Consider the following 21,698-nt stretch of genomic DNA (forward strand, 5'->3'; position numbering starts at 1 on the left):
AACACCCAATCTTATGTCACACTCCTCTCTTAGATGCTTACACAATACCAAGATGTATTACACATAGATCAACTTTTGAAAGTATGGTTTCATGTACATTTTCATAGGCATTTAATACAAAAGCTTCACACAACTTAATTTGAGACATCTACACATTGAATCTACAATTAAATTGTGTAATATAATGGTAATATGACACATCTAGAGCTTATTGTGGATTTTAAGACAACTTTGTAACTTCAACATATTTCTTTGTATTGTAAACAACTCTACAAATGGCACAATTGCGATTAGTTTGACAAGATATAGGTTCAACACATGGCCATTGTTTGTATCCACATGGTCATGCCATCCAATTATGCATATATGATTGATATTTGAACTAATCTCATTCACATATATTATGCACAATGTACACATGATAATTGTTATCATATTGTTACAAGCTACTTGCCACACATAAATATTCACAGTGTATATGTTTTGAACTAAATTAACCAATCTTTCTAGCCAATTAATATACTCAATTCAATAGGTTGTACTCTATAGAGTCATGGAAAATCAAATTGATGCATATATCCATGAATTTGATCATGAGATTTCTCATTCCTTGTTATATTCTCCACACCTTGTATGATCATAAAGGACAATCTTCATCATTTTTGTCATTTCTTAAATTCACCTTAGCCATAACATTAGTAAAATGCTTCCACTTCACATGCTTTTCACTGAAATTTATATCTCTATTGAAATAGTTTAATTACTTTACCTATAAATAATATTGTCCTTTAATTCCTAATGTCTAGTAAACAAGGTTTTTGATTTAAAAATTTGAGGAATGCACCCAACTTTATACAAAGGAAGTGCCGTGGGCATTCTTATATAAATCCTAAACTAAGACATTCCATAAAATATACCAAAAACTAAATGAATATTGACAAAGATGTACAAATCCTCCTAATGTAATATGATTGATCATAAGTTTTTTCATCAAAAAGTTTAATCATAATTTTTTTTTCATATTATTTGCAACTAATGGTTCAATTCATAAAATCCATCAAGGGGTTGTACCTGCCCTACTGTGTCATTAGGGGTTTGAATTTTGGTAGATTCCATGATCCTCACCAATTAAACTCAACCAGTTGAGCTATAATTTATTGTGACATTGCTATCAGGATATAACTGTGTAGTTTTTGAGTCAAACTCATTGACCCATATACCATGACTTGTGATTCACACATGAATCCATCTCCCATGAGAATAAATAGAACACTTAGCACTCATTGGATATAGCTGATGCTCACATAGGTGAAGCACCAAGACTTCCCGGGAGGTCACCCATCCCAGTAGTTCTATTTATTCTCATGGGAGATGGATTCATGTGTGAATCACTAGTGACTCATGATAAATGGGTCAATGAGTTTGACTCAAAAACTACATAGTAAAATCCTGATAGCAATATCACAATTTGATTTGTTGTGGAAAATATCTCGTACTTATCTATAATTTATTATCAATCAATCATCACAATTATCTTGTTTTATATATTAAAAAAAAATAATTCTTCCAATAGATTTAAGAATAAGAGTTTTGGGATTGGAAAACCAAGAACATGTGTCTTAATTTGTTAGTCAATCCAATAATACTACATAGATGTGAAATTTAGGATAGCAACATGCTAAGATTAGGTTTAAAAAAATCTAATCATCAACAATTTCAAAATTGGAGTTGTTATTCCATATGAGATCTTATTGATGGAAACAAACACCTTCCGAGTAGAAGCTTTAACAATGATCATGTTGTTAACTAACTTAAAGAAAACTTAACATATGGAAAAACATTGTTAGCCTAAGTTGATTGTGTAGAAAAGACTAGATAAAAGAAAGACCACATGGATGGAGCAAAATGACAAATAAATAGAAAAATTGAGATGTTAATATACAAGGGCAAAAAAGGTTTGTGAGAGAAAAGTTCACAAGTAATAAAAACATTCCTAAGAGCAAATGGTAAATGAAGAGTGAAAATGTTAGTAGCTCAATTGAAAACTAGTTCTCATTATTTGAGATGTCGAAGGGGTAGATAAATGATACCTAAGCAAACATGGGGGGAAATGTTTGCTTTATGACTGAACCTCTTTGGCTAAGAGCCAAGGACTAAGGGGTATCTACTCCACCAAATTCGCCCGAAGCAATTCCAGCCTCAGTCCTTTTCAATGTTGAAGCCACCCACTTAACAAGACTCAATCCCTTATGAGCTCTTTAAAAACCTTTCAACTTCATTAGTATATTTAAAAGCCAATACTAAATATATTCGTATAAAAGAAACACAAACACATTTAAAAGAAGTTACTGCAAATCTGAACTAAAAAAGCTATCAAATTACCATATAACAGATGTCGAAACCTAAGACCTGTATGGGAAGTCTGACAGCCTTTCAATGGCTGAGCTTTGATGTGCTGTTCGGCCAACAGAAAAATACTCGGACCACGTGTACCAGTGACAATGGAACCAGAGAACACATGAAGTGCAACTGACTTCTATTTCATCCAACGGTTAATGTGTACTTCAAAAATTCAGAACTTGCAAGTTGCAATCGGACTAGAATTAGATTTCCTCATGTGAGTTCAATTGGATCAATTTTATTATATCTTATTCTGATTGTGATCAGATTGTTGGTTCTCGAAAGAAGATTTATTTTCTGTCTCCCCATTCTGACCTCGATCAGATTACTGACGAAGATTTTTCTCTCTCAGATAGATACTTTTTATTGTTTTGTCTTTTTTTTCCTAGGTGTCTCGACTGCAATCAGATTTATATCTCTCTTATCACAAGAATTCCGCCGTATTAAAGTATCTCTATGCTGTCAATACGATGACCGGTTGTTCAGATAGTTCCCGTTTGTTTTATGTTTTCCCCAATTCTCAATCGGAAAGGTTGGGAATGGAATGGGGCTTTGCTGGTCAATTTAATGCCCCAGTTCATATGTGGGTACTTTACAGTTGTTTGTTGCTACCAGTTGGGTAAAGCTTTTTTTTTGTCATAGCGATGAACAGCTTGGCAAGCAGGGTTATATACATGGTCAATTAGATAGTGCTCGTAAGATTGTTGGAGGCCCTTCTATGATTTATATTGGGGTTTTATCTGTTTTTTCCTAGATTGTGGGTACGTTTTGAATCCGTTCCTTTGATCAGAATAGGGTTTTTATCTGTTTTCTAGGTTATGGCACGGTTTTGAATCCATTCCTGTGATTCGAATAGGGGTTTTATCCATTTTCTTGATTGTGGGTATAGGAGGTTAAGATTGAGATTGTTTCAATCATGGGGAGGGATTCGAGAGAATGGGTGAGAGGAAGTCTAATTGGAGTAGGATCATTCGGCACTGTAAGCCAGGCGTTGGATAAGGTTACAGGGGAGCTTCTTGCTGTTAAGTCAGTTGAATGCAAGGATGAGAGAAAGGGGGAGCTTCTTGCCATGGAGAATGAGATAAGCATTCTGAAGAAAATGGATTCTCCATGGATTGTGAAGTTCATGGGTGAGAATTACAGTGAAGATGGCGGTTTATGCAGGAGGAATTTGTTGATGGAATACATGGCAGGAGGGAGCGTAGCAGATCTTATTGAGAGGTTTGGAGGGCAGCTGGAGGAATCGCTGATTCGGGTCTACACTAGAGGCATTGTTAAAGGCATTGAATACCTCCACAATCAGGGGATCGTGCATTGGGATATCAAGGGAAAGAATGTGCTAGTGGGGAATTGTGGTGTGAAATTAGCAGACTTTGGGTTTGCTACAGATATGGTGAGTGAGAGTGAGGGTGAAAGCGGTGTTCAATGGAGTGGAACACCTCTTTGGATGGCTCCAGAGGTGGTGAATCAAGCTGAGAGGGGGCCGCCATGTGATATATGGTCCTTGGGATGTACCGTTGTGGAGATGGCCACTGGAAGACCTCCATGGACCAACATCTCTCATCCTTTGGCTGCCATGTACAAAATTGGGTGCACCGATGAACTGCCCGAGTTTCCAAAGACTCTCTCCACTGAAGGCCATGATTTTCTTGAGAAGTGCTTCAGAAGAGATCCTAAACAAAGGTGGACTAGTGCCCAATTGCTTGGGCACCCTTTTCTTAGTGCTTGGACACCCTCGTCTCCCACAAGCACTTTGAATTTTCACAATGAAGAAAATCAGTGCAATGAGTCCTACAATTTTGGAACTTCTTGTGGCTCAATTCCCCTAGTACCTTTGAAGGGTAATTTGTCCAAACCTCCTCGGGATGAGAAGGCAAGGCACAATAATAGTCATGTAGAGACGATGTTTGGAGAAAGGCTAAGGCCATCTCCAAGCCAGAGAATGGCAGAATTGGTTGAGAAAATTGGTGGTGCAAGCAATAAAAGTGCTAGCAAGGGCAATTGGTCTTTGAAACAATCCTTAAATTGGATTGTTGTGAGGTCCCTTGGGAAGCCTCCCCTGTTGGACACTCCAAATTTCACTACTGAAAGCATTCCCTCCACTCATATCTCACGGGCTGATCATAATTCAACCTCTCAAGATAGTGAATTGTCCAAACATGACAATGATCCAACTAACACATGCAATGATCAAAGTGGTAGCCATGGCTTCCGCGACTCAATTGCAAATGTGACTGTTTTCTGTAAAGAATTGGCAGCTCCAGAAAGCAGCCCTGCAGTTATTGGCATCCAGGGAATCAGAGATTTGAGCCATTCAAGGCTCAAAAACAAGCTACTCAAGTTCTTGATGAATGCTCTTGCTTATCATGATACAGCCCTGCAACTTATGTTGCTAACAAGGCTTGGCCAAAATGGTACAACCATTGAGGCCTGGCATTGGAAGCCCAAGAAATCACCACCAAACTTCTATGACAGTTATTATCGTAGCGTAAGAATAATAGTAAATTCTCACAGAAATAGTGTATGGTGGGTCTTTGAAATTAAGGGAAAGAATTATCGCCTCCATGATTGTAGCATGTCCTCCAATGAAAATATTAATGTAAATGAAAGTTATTTAATTATTATATTTTCTGCCAGATTGCTTTCAATTAAAAATTTGAGATCTAGATGGATGGCTGGCCCTCTCTTTGCAAGTTCTTATTGGGGAAAAACTCAGTTAAATAACTTTCTATTCATTAATTTATTCATATTACAGCAGGGTTGCATGCATCTATCCATTCCTATTTCTTACATACATCTATCCATTCATACATCTATTATTTCTAAACCCAACTTGAATAACATTATTACTGAATTCATTGTCTCACAGAGTTAGGGACAACCCCCATTGTGATTGCCACTGTCATGGTTAATGGCACTAATTGGTTTCAATTTCATCGCTGACAACTTACTATTTTCTTTCTTCCCCACCCTTGTCTTGTCCTTTGCTTCAACTGCACACCAGCCTCTCTCATCGTCTCAAATTCCTTTGCTCAGAACCACATAAGCCGTCAATGCATTTAGTGCTAAAACCCATTCACCCTCAATGCACTTTTGAACGGCAGTGGATAATTTGCCTACAGATTTGTTTATTAAAGGAAAAAGTAGAAAACCATTGTAAAATAATTATAAAATTAACTATTAAATAGTGAAAAATAGTTTATTTGGAGAAATCTGACCGCTGGATAGACGCTTCCAAAACTAAACTGATGATTTTCTTTCTGAAACGAAACAAGAAATAGCAAAACACTTTCTTTTTTAGGGCCGCCCTTTGGAGATAGTAGAAGAATACAAATATTTTGACATCTACTTCCACAACAAGCTCAGGGGGGATGGAAAGCATTATATTCGTTTCAGAATAGATGCAGGAAAATGCTCTTTGGGTTGTTGGTCATTCCGGTGTCCCTTTATGGGTGCGAGATCTGGGGCAGCAGCTTGTTAGATCAGAAATGGACACAGATAGAAAGAATCCAAAAGCATTTAATCGCCAGCAGTCTCAAAATTAGATCAACGGTTCCCCTAGAGGATCCTATTGGCAGAAACAAGCATGCTTCCTATAGAGGCTTCAGCTATGGTTCGGTAATTATGCTATCTAGAGAAAACTCAAAGTATGGAAACACATCGCTAGCCCAAATCGATCAGAGAGGAAAAATTGGATAGAAGAAAGAACACGTGGATGAAACAAAATATCAAGTGGATGGAAAAATGGAATGTTAGTATACATGAATGCTTAGATAACATTGATGAAATAAAGAAGTTTAGGAAAGAAAAATTCAGGAGTCTCCTATGGTCAAAACAAAATGGGTTCTTGTAAAACACTTATCATGAAACATGGGTCAATAAGTTTGACTCAAAAGCTACACAATTGAATCCTAATATAAATAGGATAGTTAGAATTGTAGAAAATATCTCCCACTTATCAAAATAAAAATTGACAAAGAATCAATGAGCCCTTTGTCTACTGGTGAAGTTGAAAGGTTCATAATGAGCCCATTGGGGGCTAAATGCAATGCTCTAACACTAAAATTAGGGACGAGGCCGAAATTGAGTCCCATGTGAATTTGGCAGACAGATTTGCAACATAAGGATCACGATCCCATATTGAATAGCTAAAATGACTGTTAAATACTGCTCCACTTTTGCATACTGAACGATCTATTTTCTAATGATTGACATAGTTTTTGGGTTTACGTATGGTGGCAGTGATATGGGGCATATATAGCCTACCCCCAATGCGATGTGAACTCTCTTTAAAAAGTGCAAGTTCTCCACCACTAGACCAACTCAGACTATATAGAAAAAAATTTGTCAAAATTTTTAATTATAAAAATATACTCACATTATGCCAAAAATAATCAATCCTCACGAATTATCAATCCCTTTTCCCTCTATCGCAAATTACAAACCTACACTTTTTAAAAGCTTATTAAGTCTGGATTAAAAAAGCTGTCAAATTCCTCTATGACAGATGTCAAATTGTAATCTCCTAAGTGATCTCCAATAGCTTTTCAGTGGTGGAACTTTTTTCTTCTGCCCGTCCAACAGAAGAACAGTCAGATCATGTGTAGCAGTGACAATAGAATCAGAGAACACTTATGTGCCATTGACTTGTACTTCATCCAGCAGTCAATATGTTCTTAAAATATTCAGAACTTGCAACTTGCAATTGGATCAGCATTAGATAATGCTTTTCTGATTTGAGTTCAATTTGATTGAATTTTATTTTATCTATTCTGATTGTGATCAGATTGATGGAGGATTTTTTCTCCTCTCCCCTCTGACTGCAATCAGATTATTGATGAAGATTTTTCTCTCTTTGAGATTTTTATATTATTTTATTGTTTTGCCTTTTTTTAAAGCGTCTTGACTGCAATCAGATTTGCATCTTGTGTCACAAGAATTCTGCCTTATAAAAATCTGAATGCTGTCAATACAATGACTAGTTGTTAAGATACTTCCTGTTTGTTTTACTTTTCCCCAATTCTCAACCGGAAAGGTTGGGAATGGTATGGGGCTTTGCTGGACCAGTTAATGGTATGGGTACTTTACAGTTGTTTGTTGCTATCAGTTGGGTGATGTTATTGGGAAAATTTCAGTTAAATAGCCTTCTATGCATTGATATACACAAAATACAGCAGGGTTGCATGCATCTATTTATAGTTGTCTTTTGTTTAATATTGCACACTAAAAATATAAATATTTGTAATAATGATTTTAGATCTCCTTCTATTGGAGAGTCCAACCATATTCTATGTGTAATAAAGTGTAGATAAACATTCAAAGTAGATCTATTAGACAATGTCTATGTGTAATAAAGTGTAGATAAACATTTAAAGTAGATCTATTAGACAATGTGAAACATTCAGTCTATGATTTAATAAATTTTATTTAATTTAAATAATATTTCTAAGTGTAAATTTGAAACTTGAGGGATATCAATGGGTCCTTAGTCTATTTGTGAAGTTGAATGGTTCCAAATGAGTCCACCGGGAATCAAGTCTTGTTGAGTGTAAGGCTCTGACATCATAAGAGATGAGGCATAGATTGTGCCTTATGTGAATTTGGCAAGATGGATACCCCTCAGTTTTTAACTCTTAGCCAAAGAGTTTTGCTTGTGCTCTTATACTGGGTAGCAAAAATACTTCATGACAGCCCAAACCATGCTCCCAAGTCTGAACCTCCACCAAAAAAATTGTGGGCTCAACTTAAAAAAGTGTCACCTACAGACAAATACTTGAATTTCTATTATTGCAATAATATTACTCTTTGTTTAGCTGATAGATGGGTTAGGACATGTCAATTTAAAGGTAGCTTGGATGATAGTTTGAGATAATAGATTCTTGCAAGGCATGTGCATTTTAATCCTGTAGTGGAGAGTATTCAAATTTATAGTATTATAATGAATAAATTGAACTTAAAAGTTGAAGGCAATGTCACATCTATCATGTTGAGCATCACCTAGATCCAATGAGTGCTAAGTGTTCCATTTATTCTCATGAGAGATGGATTCATGTTGAATCACTACTCATGAAACATGGGTCAATGAGTTTGACTCAAAAATCACATAGTTAAATCTCAATAGCAATATCACAATGTCACATCTATCATTTATTAAAATTTAGTGAGTCAATCAAATATTTAATTTGTTAAAATTTATTGATATTGAAATATTTTATGACAAGTAGTTATTTATTTTGTGTTACAATCAATTTTAGAGTTTGTTTAATATAAGATCAATATTAGAAAAAATGTTTATTATAGATATTTTAATATTTGATAACAAACATATTGGTTTCAATTTAAAAGAAAAACCTTGATATAAATAGATCATTTGATTCGATAATAACATAGATAAATCAACAGAGTGCCAACTTAAGAAGTGGAATAGGTATTATTTTGGCAGGAAAAAAATAAGACTCTAAGATAGATGCTTAGAATTATTCGAATGCTATCAGAATTAGGAAATATGGTATTACAAAGGAATGCCTTTGTGAAGAACTCACAACAATGAAGGGACTTTGTAATGGAAACATGATATTTATTGGGGGGAAAAGTCTTGGATTAATTAGCAAAAAACAATGTTTCTCTTCAACTTCATTTAGGCCAGAAGGCATGCAAATTAGAAACTATTATCCTCTTTTTGAGATATTTCAATGGAGGCCAATCAATATTTTTATTCCTATTCATACACCATTCACAACTAGAAAAGCGTGAAAGAACCTTATTACAAAGTGGATTCCCTCAATCGGTCCTAATGAAAGGAATAATATTTCCATTAGACCAATCTCTTTGGACGAAATACAGGAAACTGTGTTTCAGAAAAAAGAAAAAGAAAGCTCCTAAAATTGATGGTTTCTTGATAATATCATTTCAAGATCTTTGGGTCAATTATCAAATATGATCTACTAAAGCTAGTGAAACAATCATATAAAAACAGGTAAATGCTAAGAGCAATAAATTTAGTTGCTAGTTTTTATTAGTAAAAATCAAGGACCTTCTTCTCAGGATCCATTCAAGTTGATTGCCATTTGTAAAGTGGTTTATAAGATCATCTCTAAGTTAATAGCACAAAAGACTTAAGCGTGTCTTAGTAGGGTTATTCCTCAAGAATAAGGTGCTTTTATGACATGTACACACATTTTATATGTAGTAGTTCTTACAACTGAGGTCACTCATTGTATAATGTATTCTAAGGAGAAGCTTATGTCCATTACTTAGTATAACCAAAGCCTACAATTAGGCGAAATGGTCTTTCATCCTTGAATTTATTGTCTCTTTTCGGTTTGGACCTAAATCTACTACATGGTTGATGAGTTGTGTTACATCTAGATTTCTTAGTCTATTTTAATCAATAGTGAGCCTTGTCTTTGTTTGGCAGATTGAGGGGCATTCATTTGGGCGAACCTTTTTTCACCTTATTGGTTATTTTAATGGTTAAGCTCTTGGGAGTAATCTTAAAATCTCAAGGCAAGGGCTTAGTCAAGGGTGGATATGGGATAATGGTTTTCCTTCCCACTCTCATTTATAATTTTGTAGATGACATTACTTTGATCTAAAATCAAAGAGTTAACTAATATCAATGGCCTTTGGATAGTTATTTTGTATCTTCGTGATAGATTATTAATGAAGGAAGTTGAGCTTTGTATATTTTTTTTAACACTCTTCATCTTATCAAGCAAACTCTTCATCTTATCAAGCAAACACTTGATAAATTCAAGGGAACTTGGAAAAATGTGTTGGACAAGTTTAGATAAACAGTCGACCATTAAAATTCAAGGTGTATTTCTTTTTTTAGGAGAGTGTTATTATAGAAATATATAATTTAAGCTTTTCTAACTAATATCTATATGTTTGGTGCAAGTTGATCAAACCTTAGTTTCATTAAGAATCTATATGCTCTTGCTTGGAAATTTTGATGGGATAGTAATTTGGAGATGTCAAAAAGGAGTTGACTGGAAAACTATTTGCAAACTAGAGTACGTAGACAATCTTGGGATACAATGACCTCTCCTCATTGGGAAATGTTTGGATAATAATCTTTATTGGTAGTTGTGCACTAATTAGGATTAAGCTTTGACCAATATTCTAGATCATTTAAGTATCTAAGGGTGTGATAAGTGAAGATGTACCTAAGATCCACCAGGTGAGAAATGGCTCTATGATTTGAGATATACTTAGAAAAGGTGTTTACTTGATTAAGTAGGGGCTCATTTGGAATGGTAATATGGTAATTGAAGTTAATTTTTATGATGATTCTTAGTGTAAAATTCCTCCTATCACATTTATGTATCCACATTTACAGTCTCAATTCAATAAGATAAGATAAGATAAGATAAGATAAATGTATTAATGTCCAACGAAAGATCAAAAAAGGCCTATGGGACTAAGAGATACAACCAAGAAAGCAAAAAATAGGAGAACACCAAACAATGTTTGAGAAAGAACAAGAACAAAAACCAAAAGAAGAAGTGAGTGAGAACCACCTTGACAAGGAGTAGGAATCCAAACTCAAAGAAAGAAAGAAAAAGAGAGGAGGGGGAGAAGAGAAAGAAAGAGGAATGGAAAAGGTGCTGCTACCCAAGAAATCCTTGTAGGGTGTATGACCTACTTTGATCTCTACTCTCAACCAGCAGGGAAAGTGTCTCAAATCAATAGCTTCTTGGAGGCTAGATGGTTTCTTGTTGAGGATTTCAATTTTTCCTAGAGATTGGAGAAAGTGAAGGTGTTCAAGTGGAAGAATTCTCCTTATCGGTCAACATCATGTTTATGTGGATGACACCAATGTAGATTGGGTTCATAGTCATGATCAACTTGAAATTCTCCACTTACATTTAGATGGATTGTTTAATGGCCTCCAATCCACCAAGGAACATGAAATTAACAACCAACTTCCTCTTCCTTTTTTATGCATCTTCAATATTTTCAAATATGCATGATACTGATTTAATAGAGGAAAATCTATACTCAAGCTCCTGGTTTTCAAAGAAAACTCATATTTCTCTCAACATATTCACATCCCTGTAGCAACTGACAAAACATTCATCTTCAATCATTACTTGTGTTCCAACTTGTATTTTACCAACTCTGCAACCATCCTGATGTATTGGAACATGGCATTTATTCAATCAAATCGATGCCAATAAAATGAAAGCCAAAACTTATTTCAAAACCCAAACCATGAATGATAAACTGAAATCAAGAAACCGATAACTAATCATTTATTATCAAACAAGCTTGATTTACTATTACCGAACCATAATCCTCTACAACAATTGAAACCACATTCTCCAATTTAATTGGCCAGACTATAACAAACTCCCAAAACAACAATTTAATTTAAACAAATTGGAAACGATTCATGAAATGCTTTATTTGATATACTATTTGCCCACACAAAATCAGATTATTGTGCTGCAAAATGTCTCACGAATTAACCCTATTAATTCATGGGGAATGCTAGAATTTGTTTACAGATTGGTGGGGAACAAAACATTAATTCCATAGACCATTTAAGAGCCTTTCAAAAAACAGATTTTGCAGATTTAAATCTGCACTAAGAGGCTCCATAAGTTGCGTAGAACCACCTCATCAGATTTTAGTTAGCAAAAGCTGCTTCAAGTTTAGAATTATTTCTCGTTTTTCTCCCAAGAATCTTGAAAGATTTTAAAGTATTATTCAGTCCATAAAATCTGCCCATAAATCAGATTTGAAATTTAAAAAAAACATAAACTAATGGAATTGAAAATGATATGAACAAGGTAGAGAAATTAAAACTTCATAATAATTCTAAAAATCGTATTTGTTCTTGGCTATCCATAGCTAGAGGAACAAAAGTAACTACATTATCTCATCCTCTGATCCCTATTCACTCTTTCGAATAATTCCATCCCTTTATAAATGGTTTGAGCGGTCATAAATTTCTTCAACTAGTGTGACCTTTCCAATCCATCAATTACAATTTTGCACAACTTTATAAATACTAATATTTTCAAGTTTGTGCACTTAAATACATATATATGGATTTAATTCATTTTCATACACAAGACAATATTAGATTTTCCAATGAAATGGCTAAAGTGAATAATATGTTTTTGCTCTTGCACCATAGTTCTAACCTTGAAAATTTTCCATGTCTCTTAGAAATGTGTTGTTGATAACCTTCAAAACAAATGATTGCGGCTTCATCTTCAACTCTACTTTAATACCTCTACTATATCATTTCTTGAACTTAACTCCCACCAATTTTGGTTGCAGGTGAGGTGGACATGGAGGTCTACCAAGAGGATCACATGAGATGATCTAGGGCCAAAGAAGATGGTCCATTGTGTTTCACCAAAAGATTAGGGAGAGAGGCATGGAAGGGACTCCCAGACGAGGGGCAAAGGTTTATGTGGGAGTATGGTATAGGAGCGCCTATGAAAAATGATCAACAAGAGGATCCACGAGGATAGAATATTTTATTATGATATTTTGTTAAATAAAGTCATTTGCAATAGATTGTCAAAGTTGTCTAGTATGGTCAAACTATGTAAATAAACCCATGGAAGGGTAAAATGTCATATATAGTCCATTTTGTTATGTTAGTAATGGTTTTATAAGGTTTAGAGATCATTTGTAAGAAAATACAAAAGTTATCAAATATGTAATAAAACATTGTCATAAAATGTGACAATATGAAAAAGTTGATGTAAGAGGGAAACTGAATTGTCATAGGAAGTAATTAATTAGTTATATAACTTGAAAGGGCTTTGAAGTTTCATGTATTGGTCGTGATTTAGATATTTTACAAGTTGTAGAGGTTTGGTGAAGATTTGAAATAAGAAGTTGGTTTTTGTAAGTTTATTCAAAAATTTCAGAGTTTTTTTTTTCCAAAAATCTGACCGTTGTTTTTGTTGGTACGAGCACATATGAATATATACATATCTGAAACTTATATTGTTGGAAATTTCATGCTTGTGATTGATTTGGAGTTCTTGCTCCTGATGTCATCCTTTGCATCATTCTTCTGATATTTCAATGATTTGTTCTTGTAGATGCAAGGCAACATCTTTGTTTCTTTAAACTGCTTGAGTTAGAGGTATTACCCCCAACTTGCCTCTAAGATATTCAAAAGAATCTTTTAGCAATGGTTTGGTGAAGATGTCAGCATTTTGTTCTTTTGTATTGATATATTCCATCTTCACTTGTTTGTCTTCTACTAGTTCTCTGACATAGTGATACTTGATTGCAATATGCTTGGTTTTTGCATGCATAACTGGATTCTTGGATATGTTTATAGCACTTGTATTATCACAATACAATATCACAGGTTTGGTTACTTCTTCTTTCATTCCTTTCAATAAATGTGTGAGCCACACAATGTTTGTGCAATTGACTGCTGTTGCCACATATTCTGATTCTACAGTAGACTAGGATGTGCATGTTTGTTTCTTGCTAGTCCAAGTAACTAGCCTTTTACCTAAAAATAATGCACCTCCACTTGTGCTTTTTCTGTCATCAATGTTGCCTCCCCAATCTGCATCTGTATATGCATTGAGCTCAAACTTCTCATTCTTTTTGTAATATAGACCAAAGTTATTAGTTCCTTTGAGATACCTCATTATTCTTTTTATTGCTATGAGATGATTTTCTTTGGGATTAGCAAAGAATCTAGCCACTATTCCAACTGCTAATGCTATGTCTGTTCTACTATGTACAACATATTGTAGTTTTCTAATCATGGATTTGTACATTGTTTGATTGATTTCAACTGATACATCATTTTTGGATAGCTTATGTCCTGCTAACAATCGGCTGGTGAGGCGAAGTAATGTCGTTAACCAGCCATTTTGAGTTATCATTAATTTGGTTTTGGTTTTGTCGAATTTCATTGTGATGTGAAGTTATGATTGTTTGAGTGCAGACTAGTCTAAATCTAATTTTCATGGTAGCAGTTTTGGCAAAAGTTTAATAACTTCTATTCTATTGATTTTATTGAGCTATAAAATGGAAGAACTATTTTTAATTCACTCATTTTCAATCTCATAAATTGTTTTTGTTATATCTATTCATTTTTAAGAGTTATGAATATATATTTAAGGGATTTTGATGTTGCTCCAGCTTATTAATTTGGTTGTGTGTGTGTGTGTGTGTGTGTGTGTGGAGAGAGAGAGAGAGAGCATTGTTGAAGCCTCTTGAGTGTTGTTTTTCATAAAAGGTTTTCCAAAAGGTACACCTCTGCATCACTTTTTTGGATGTCCTTATCATCAGGAAGGAGGATGACACCTTAGTTGATTGAGTATTTATAAAACTCATACACAAATACTTGTACCTACACTTTGCTTGTCATCGTCATCCCTCTACAAAATGGAAGTCTTCAATACTCTCGCAATATTAGCTCAATACATCTGTTGCGAGGATCATATTGATCTATAAATTTTCCAAATTTATCAAGTTTTCAAACTCAATATTTAAAGTGATAAATAGATATGTTGAGCCTTCAACCTTTATATAAATAAAACTCATCTAATACCTAAACATAATATGCTTGAAGGCTTCTTGGTTTCTTCTGTCCTTTTCTGTTGAAGTTCTTTCTAACAAAGTCTTACATGATCTTGGTAGGAATGGTATTCCATGTGCCTTTAAGTTCATCTCTGCCACTAGAAGGATTATATCCTATATCAAAGAACTATTATCTCATCTTCTTTATTTTGGAGGGTTCAAGATTGGTTACTCATGTGAAGCTCCATACATTGAAGAAACAAGTTAATCCATCAACATTAGGATCAAATAACATAGTGCATTTTCATACATTGTACTTTATATAGTTCCTCATGATGTTATGTTTTAGCCAAGTCAAATCTCTACTTAATCCTTTAATTCATCATGCTTTCCTAATCACCCATTTTGTTTGAATTCCTGGTCATTTATACTATTTTGGTTCAAGATTCATGCACATTATAAAGATGTTCATACAACACACATGTATCCTATGAATATACAAACCAATGGTGGTTTTTGGAGCATCATATTTCTTTTCCTTATTAGTGTAATGAATCCTTTGGTAGGCCATCATTTTATTTAAATCTCTTAGGCTCCTTGAAATTTTTAATTTTGCTTTTTTTTTTCAACTTCCTTGTCATGAAAATGACTGATTGAGCTATCAAAACCCTAATTTTTATCTACATTTTCAAATTATTAGCAATAAAAATCAATTCTTGAGATATGTTTGTAACATCTTCATGATTTTGGATAACTTTTATTGTTCTTTGTTCATTTTGCACCATTTCTCCACCACCTTTGTCGAACACCAATGTATACTTACCTTTGTCCCAACAAGCTTTAACTTTCTCATCGTTAGAGGGGAATTATCTTCTCCTTTGCACTCACTTTGTTTGATTTGAATAAGCATGTCCTAGCATTTCTATCTTTTCTTCTTGTATGCATTTTTATTTATAGCTTATTGTATTATTGGTCATATCTTTCTTGTTTATCCGTGGAAGTGGAAACATTGATTTAGGGGTCTGACTTCACCTAGCCTCTAAAGTAGACTACCAAAATATGGTTTTTTATCATTGTATGTGCAGGTTCAACAAGTGGTGTTTTGAGATATTGTTTCAAAGGGTTGTTCCTTTTAGATATCTCATTTTTATACTAAATTTTAAATTTTACATTACTTTTTGTTATTTGTATTTTTCTTAGTTTCCTTTTATTTGTTTACTTTATTATCTTGCACTTTTTACTATATTCCATTGTATCATGTCTATACAGGATGTATGTGTGTTAAGTTGTCATCCTTTATTTTCTTTGTAGTCCTTGACTTGTGTAAGCACCTTATACAAAGAGCTCATAGAATCTTCTATACCATCTTAAAATGGATCCACCAATTATTTATGACCTTTTAGCTCCCTTCCTTTAGTGACCTTATGGACCATGGATGGACTTGTGCTCAATCATCTCTTTCTCTAACTTAGTTTCCAATTATGTCATTGCAATTTTTGAGACCCCCAATCCTTTCTTTATTTGAGATAACTTGGGAATAGGTCAACTTGGAGGATTTGGTCAACTTGAGAGGAAGACTAGGTTAAGCCATGGTGACTTGTTCCTCGAAGACTTTGAGGTCTAGGCCTAGCTTTCTCTCATGGAAATAATTTTTAAAATAAGGCAACCCCATTGGTTTACTTTGTTTTTTGACACAAAACTAGTATAAAAGGAATCCTTAAATTATCTCTTTGGATTTTTCTAATCTAACTTGATTTATATTGAGAGTCATGCTTGGAAGCCCCTATTTCTCTTATATTCAATGTTAGTGTGAAGTGGAGGCTCTATCCTATTAAGTGCTTCCACTTCACCACTAATTGTTTTTGGTGAAATCAACTTATGTCCCTTTATCTTTTTTGGATTTAGATTGCTTCTTTGTGTATCTAGATGTACTTTGTATGTTCTTGTGTACATTAGTGGTATTTATTTCTCCTTTTTCATTTACATTGTTTTCATATATTTGCATTGTGAAATACAAAACCAAATTGCATCCTACATTCTTATATTGCATTGCTTTCATAGTTATTGCATTTCTTTTCAATGGGGTGGTTATCTTTATTTTTCAATCTCTTGTCATGATCTTCAAGACTTTCCATTTAATGCATACAATGACACTTTAGTTTATTTCTTCATTCAGGCTCATCTTTTCAATAGGTTCAAATCCATGATTTTTAATGTGAAAAGAATATTCCTCTACACATTTTTCAAGGTAAGTACTTTATCATTTATTTCACTTTTCAGAATAGACCTATTTTAATATCTTAACTGGCTTGATTGCATATATTTAGCACCTATATCTATCTTACTCTTCTCATTAAAGCAATTAACTCAATTGAATATTTATATTTACACATCTTTAATCAAACTTTAAATTGTATGAAAGAGGACATGCTTGTGTAATTCATTTATATAATTTAGGTTTACCATTAGCATCCTTTTATCTCTTTGGGTTTTTCTAATCTAACTTGATTTATATTGAGAGTTATGCTTGGAAGCCCCTATTTCTCTTATATTCAATGTTAGTGTGAAGTGGAGGCCCTATCCTATTAAGTGCTTCCATTTCACCACTAATTGTTTTTGGTGAAATCAACTTATGCCCCTTTATCTTTTTTGGATTTAGATTGCTTCTTTGTGTATCTAGATGTACTTTGTATGTTCTTGTGTACATTAGTGGTATTTATTTCTCCTTTTTCATTTACATTGTTTTCATATATTTGCATTGTGAAATACAAAACCAAATTGCATCCTACATTCTTATATTGCATCACTTTCATAGTCACTGCATTTATTTTTATTGGGGTTGTTATCTTTATTTTCAATTTCTCTTCATGATCTTCAAGACTTTCCATTTAATGCATACAATGAAACTTTAGTTTATTTCTTCATTCAGGCTCATCTTTTCAAACATGGTCTTGATCACCCTTTAATGAGTCATGATAATACTAATATTTGGGGTGGGACCTTCGATAGGGATAATTATTCCTCTCCAAGTGTGTGTTCTCTTCTATCCTTGAATGATTCTACTATTTGGGATGGACCTCTAGAAGATAATGTTGAATATTCTCTTCCTCATGAAAAAGATAACACAAGTGATAACTTTTCTTCTCACTATGAATCTTCTTCTCCTAAAACATACCCTCCTCTTAAGGACATTTTTCCTCCTAGTAGAGATGAAGTATTAGTAGAAGTTCACAATCCTCATTCTAAGGATTCCTCAAGAAAAGATGATAATATCAATTTCCTTAATGTTCTCCCTTCTATCCATAACTTTATAAACAATCAAGAACTTCATCAAATTAACATGGTCAATATTCATCAACCTCTTAATAAGCCTCTCATCGCCCTTTAAGGTTGTCCTTCAACAAATATTAAGGGGGAACCTATCAATTATTCAAACTATCATGTGGTGTCTCACACTTACTGTATAAGGAATAATCCTCAACCCAATACTCTCCCGCCTTCTCAATTCTTTCTTCATCCTCTACCTCATCTTTCTCAAAATCTTTAAATGAAATATGATTTGGCAGCACAACTATATTTAATACCCCCATCAAAATTGCTCTTTGAGAGCTTCTTTGAACATATCCTACATATTATGAAGACTTACAAAAATCTTTAGCCACTCTTCCAACTACATCACCTAATTAAGGTAACATCAATGACTTTTTAGAATATACGAACACTAACTTGGTCCCCCTCAAATTGTGTTTACTCAAGATTATTTACCTCCTAAAGAGATTCAAGATCACTGTGATGCTCTTATGGTAGTTGTCCTTATCAATGTTAACGTCATTCATATAACCTTAATTGATAATAAGTTCAAGCTTAACATTTTTAGTATGGACATGCTCAAAGAGGTTAAAGTTGATCCTTGAATATCAAACCAAATATATATGTGGCTTTGATAATATTTCTAAGAAAAATTTAGGCATCATTGGTTTATCTATTAAAGTAGGTCCAATTATTTTGAATACCCCCATTCATGTCATCCTTGGCCCTCAATAACTTATTTTGGGTAGACCTTGGTTACATATTATGCATGATATCCCTTTAACTCTTCATCAAAAAGTTAATTTTATCTACAATAATGTGATGTACACTCTTCGTGCAGTTACTAAATCAAATAGTTGTGTGAATGTTGAGGAAAATACAAGATCAAGAATGTAATGATGGTCCTCCTTATACAAGTATTCTTTCAAGAGATGATTGGGGATCCTTATATTTCACACCATCTTTTATTAGAGACTAGAGGGTTTTTGACCTTTCACTTATGAAATCTAAAATAAACCCTCTTACTAAAAACATTTTCATTACTTTCACTCATGATAAATCTGTCAAACCTGGTGATATGTCTTCTTGTTATAGTCCTAGCTATCATGGGTTCCCTGATAATGGATGTGGTAAATAAAAACATTAGGAAATGGAAGACATTAGCATTCTTGTAAGCCACAATATATCAACACTATTATCAATCACTATTCAATATGTGTACAACAAATATTTGAATCTAATTCTTTGTCCACATCATCTCTTAATTATCTAACGTATCCTCTTTTATTAATCAAGAAATAATTTTTCCTAAACTTCTTAGTGCTAATGTGATCGCTAGACCTAAATATAGAAGGAAACATTGTAAAAATAATATGAATCTTCTATTTTGCATGTATCACCACTATCATGATCAATCTACTAATCATCATCAAAATTCACATTAAAAAATTCAACAGCTCATAGATAATGAGGTTATTCACATATCTCCTTGTGATGAGCTCTATTTTGATGTTGATTACTTTAAATAACATCCAAGTCCTTATTATGGTGCTCCATGTCATGTAACATTATTAGCTTACCTCTTTGGGGCTCGTTGTCATACATGGTATGCTTTGTGAGTAGCATAATAGGTCCTCTCTTTTGTTGTTCATACACTTGAGGGATAATGGAATCATATCCTTCTTTAGCATTCTATCAAGGATCCATTATTTCCTGGTTGTGTGTTACTTGTATTGTAATATCCCTATTATAAAATAAATTATTAATCAAAATTTTGTTAACAGGCCAATTGATTTAGTATATCTCAAACCCATTTTTTTTAAGTTTTTGTTGGTAAGTATTGTTGTCAGCTATCTTTGTACATCCTCAAGAAGGTTTTTCTCGACGAGTATTTAAGCATGACTTGTAGGTATTCATAGAGAGGTAATTTTGATTATTTACTTTGTACTGCAAATTCCTATTGGAGTTCTATGTTGTTTACCATTTTGGTAGTGAAAGATCTTCCCTACTTGGCTAATTCCAATTTTGGTGGGATTCAACCCTCACCCTATTTCTCTGTCTATAATACTTTGCTTGGATCTGGTAAATTAGAGCACCATCTTGTGGAAAATATTAATTGAAGGATCATTCATGTTCTATCTCTTACTTGGCTTTATTTAATGAATTTGGATCTATAAGTTTTTGGTTGCATGATTGAGCATTTCCATCCGTACCCCACAACACAAAGTACATCTCTTCATATCATAGCCTTATTCATTTGTATGATCTATTTCTCCATTGGTAAGACCTTGTGTTTTCATTCATATGGCTCTTTTTTCCCTCACTGTATGACCCTTCCATTAGTATCATACATCCCCTTCATTATCGCCACCATGCAACCTTGTCTGCATGCACTCCCATCTCCTACCATACAACCTCCTAGAAGCTACCATGCGGCCCACCTTGAACAATTTGTACATCACTTTTTCTCACTCCTTTCAGTTATACTGTAGAACCATCGCTTGTCTTGAGTTCATTTCAGGAGTCTTCTAAAAAATGGAACACTACAGTGGTATCCAAGGTTCAATCTTGCTAGCTTGTGGATAGTGAATGAGAGTTTATAACTAGAAGATAAGAAGATCCCCTTTGGTTGATAGAATGATAGCAGAACTAGAACCCACTACTACTGAACTCATAGCCCTGCTAAGAGAACTTGTGAGGAATCAGGCATAGATCAATGATACTCAACGAATCATTGAAGAAATTCTCAAGAAATTGGTAGACAATAAAGTATCCAGTGAACAAAATGGTCATATCATGCACTCGACATCAAATAAAGAAAACCCTCATCTAGCATGCTCATGACCTTCCATGTCATCTTTTCCCCCATGGATGGAGGCATCACATGGATGGAAGCAGCCAACCTTTGAGGAAGTTCAAGAATAGTTGAGAGAAGACTAGAAGAATGCAAAGTTTGAGGAGGATATATCTTACAAAGACTACGTAGATTTGAGAATGAGATATTCAAGAGGTAGAAATTGAGGATATTTTAGCGATGATCTCAGAAGGAAGTTGAGTAAAGTAAACTTGTCTCCATTTGATGGATCTGGATCCATATCTGCGCAAGTGTGGGTAATGAAGTCTGATACTTACTTCAATCTTAATCATATGCTAGAAGAAGAAGTAATTAAATTTGCAGAATTACACTTGGAGGAAGTAGTACATGAATGGTGGCATCAAGACACTATCACATGGGGCATGGCCAAATAAATACCTATGCAAAATTTACTAAGAAATTTATAGATCAATTTGATGGTAAAGATCCATAACTTAATTTCAAAGAATTGACACAATTGAAACAAAATGGATTGGTTGACCAATACATTACAAAATTTTAAAAACTCTCTATTTTGGTCACAAACATTTCTGAAAGATGGATAGTATTTTTTATGGATGGACTAATAGAACCATTGAAGCGTTGGGTAAAAGGG

General features: G+C 34.0%; 1 protein-coding gene and 1 long non-coding RNA gene across 2 annotated transcripts; both read left to right on the top strand.

The window, feature by feature from the left end:
- Positions 1–2,334: 2,334 nt before the first annotated feature.
- On the top strand, positions 2,335–13,289 carry LOC149550518 (uncharacterized). The gene is made up of 2 exons (XR_016354213.1): positions 2,335–2,617; positions 12,694–13,289. It is a non-coding gene; the product is annotated as an uncharacterized LOC149550518 (long non-coding RNA).
- On the top strand, positions 2,628–5,275 carry LOC149550519 (uncharacterized). Its single transcript, XM_089793687.1, has one exon. It carries the CDS (start codon positions 3,317–3,319, stop codon positions 5,273–5,275), a length of 1,959 nt encoding a protein of 652 aa, XP_089649813.1. The 5' UTR covers positions 2,628–3,316.
- Positions 13,290–21,698: the final 8,409 nt, after the last annotated feature.

Source organism: Cupressus sempervirens, chromosome 7, assembly GCF_028749045.1.
Source record: "Cupressus sempervirens isolate cs-2001-9-10 chromosome 7, ASM2874904v1, whole genome shotgun sequence".
Classification (NCBI taxonomy): Eukaryota; Viridiplantae; Streptophyta; class Pinopsida; order Cupressales; family Cupressaceae; genus Cupressus; species Cupressus sempervirens.

Excerpts from the sequence above, each read along its gene's own strand:
- LOC149550519 (XM_089793687.1), top strand. The coding sequence starts at position 3,317 with ATGGGGAGGGATTCGAGAGAATGGGTGAGAGGAAGTCTAATTGGAGTA.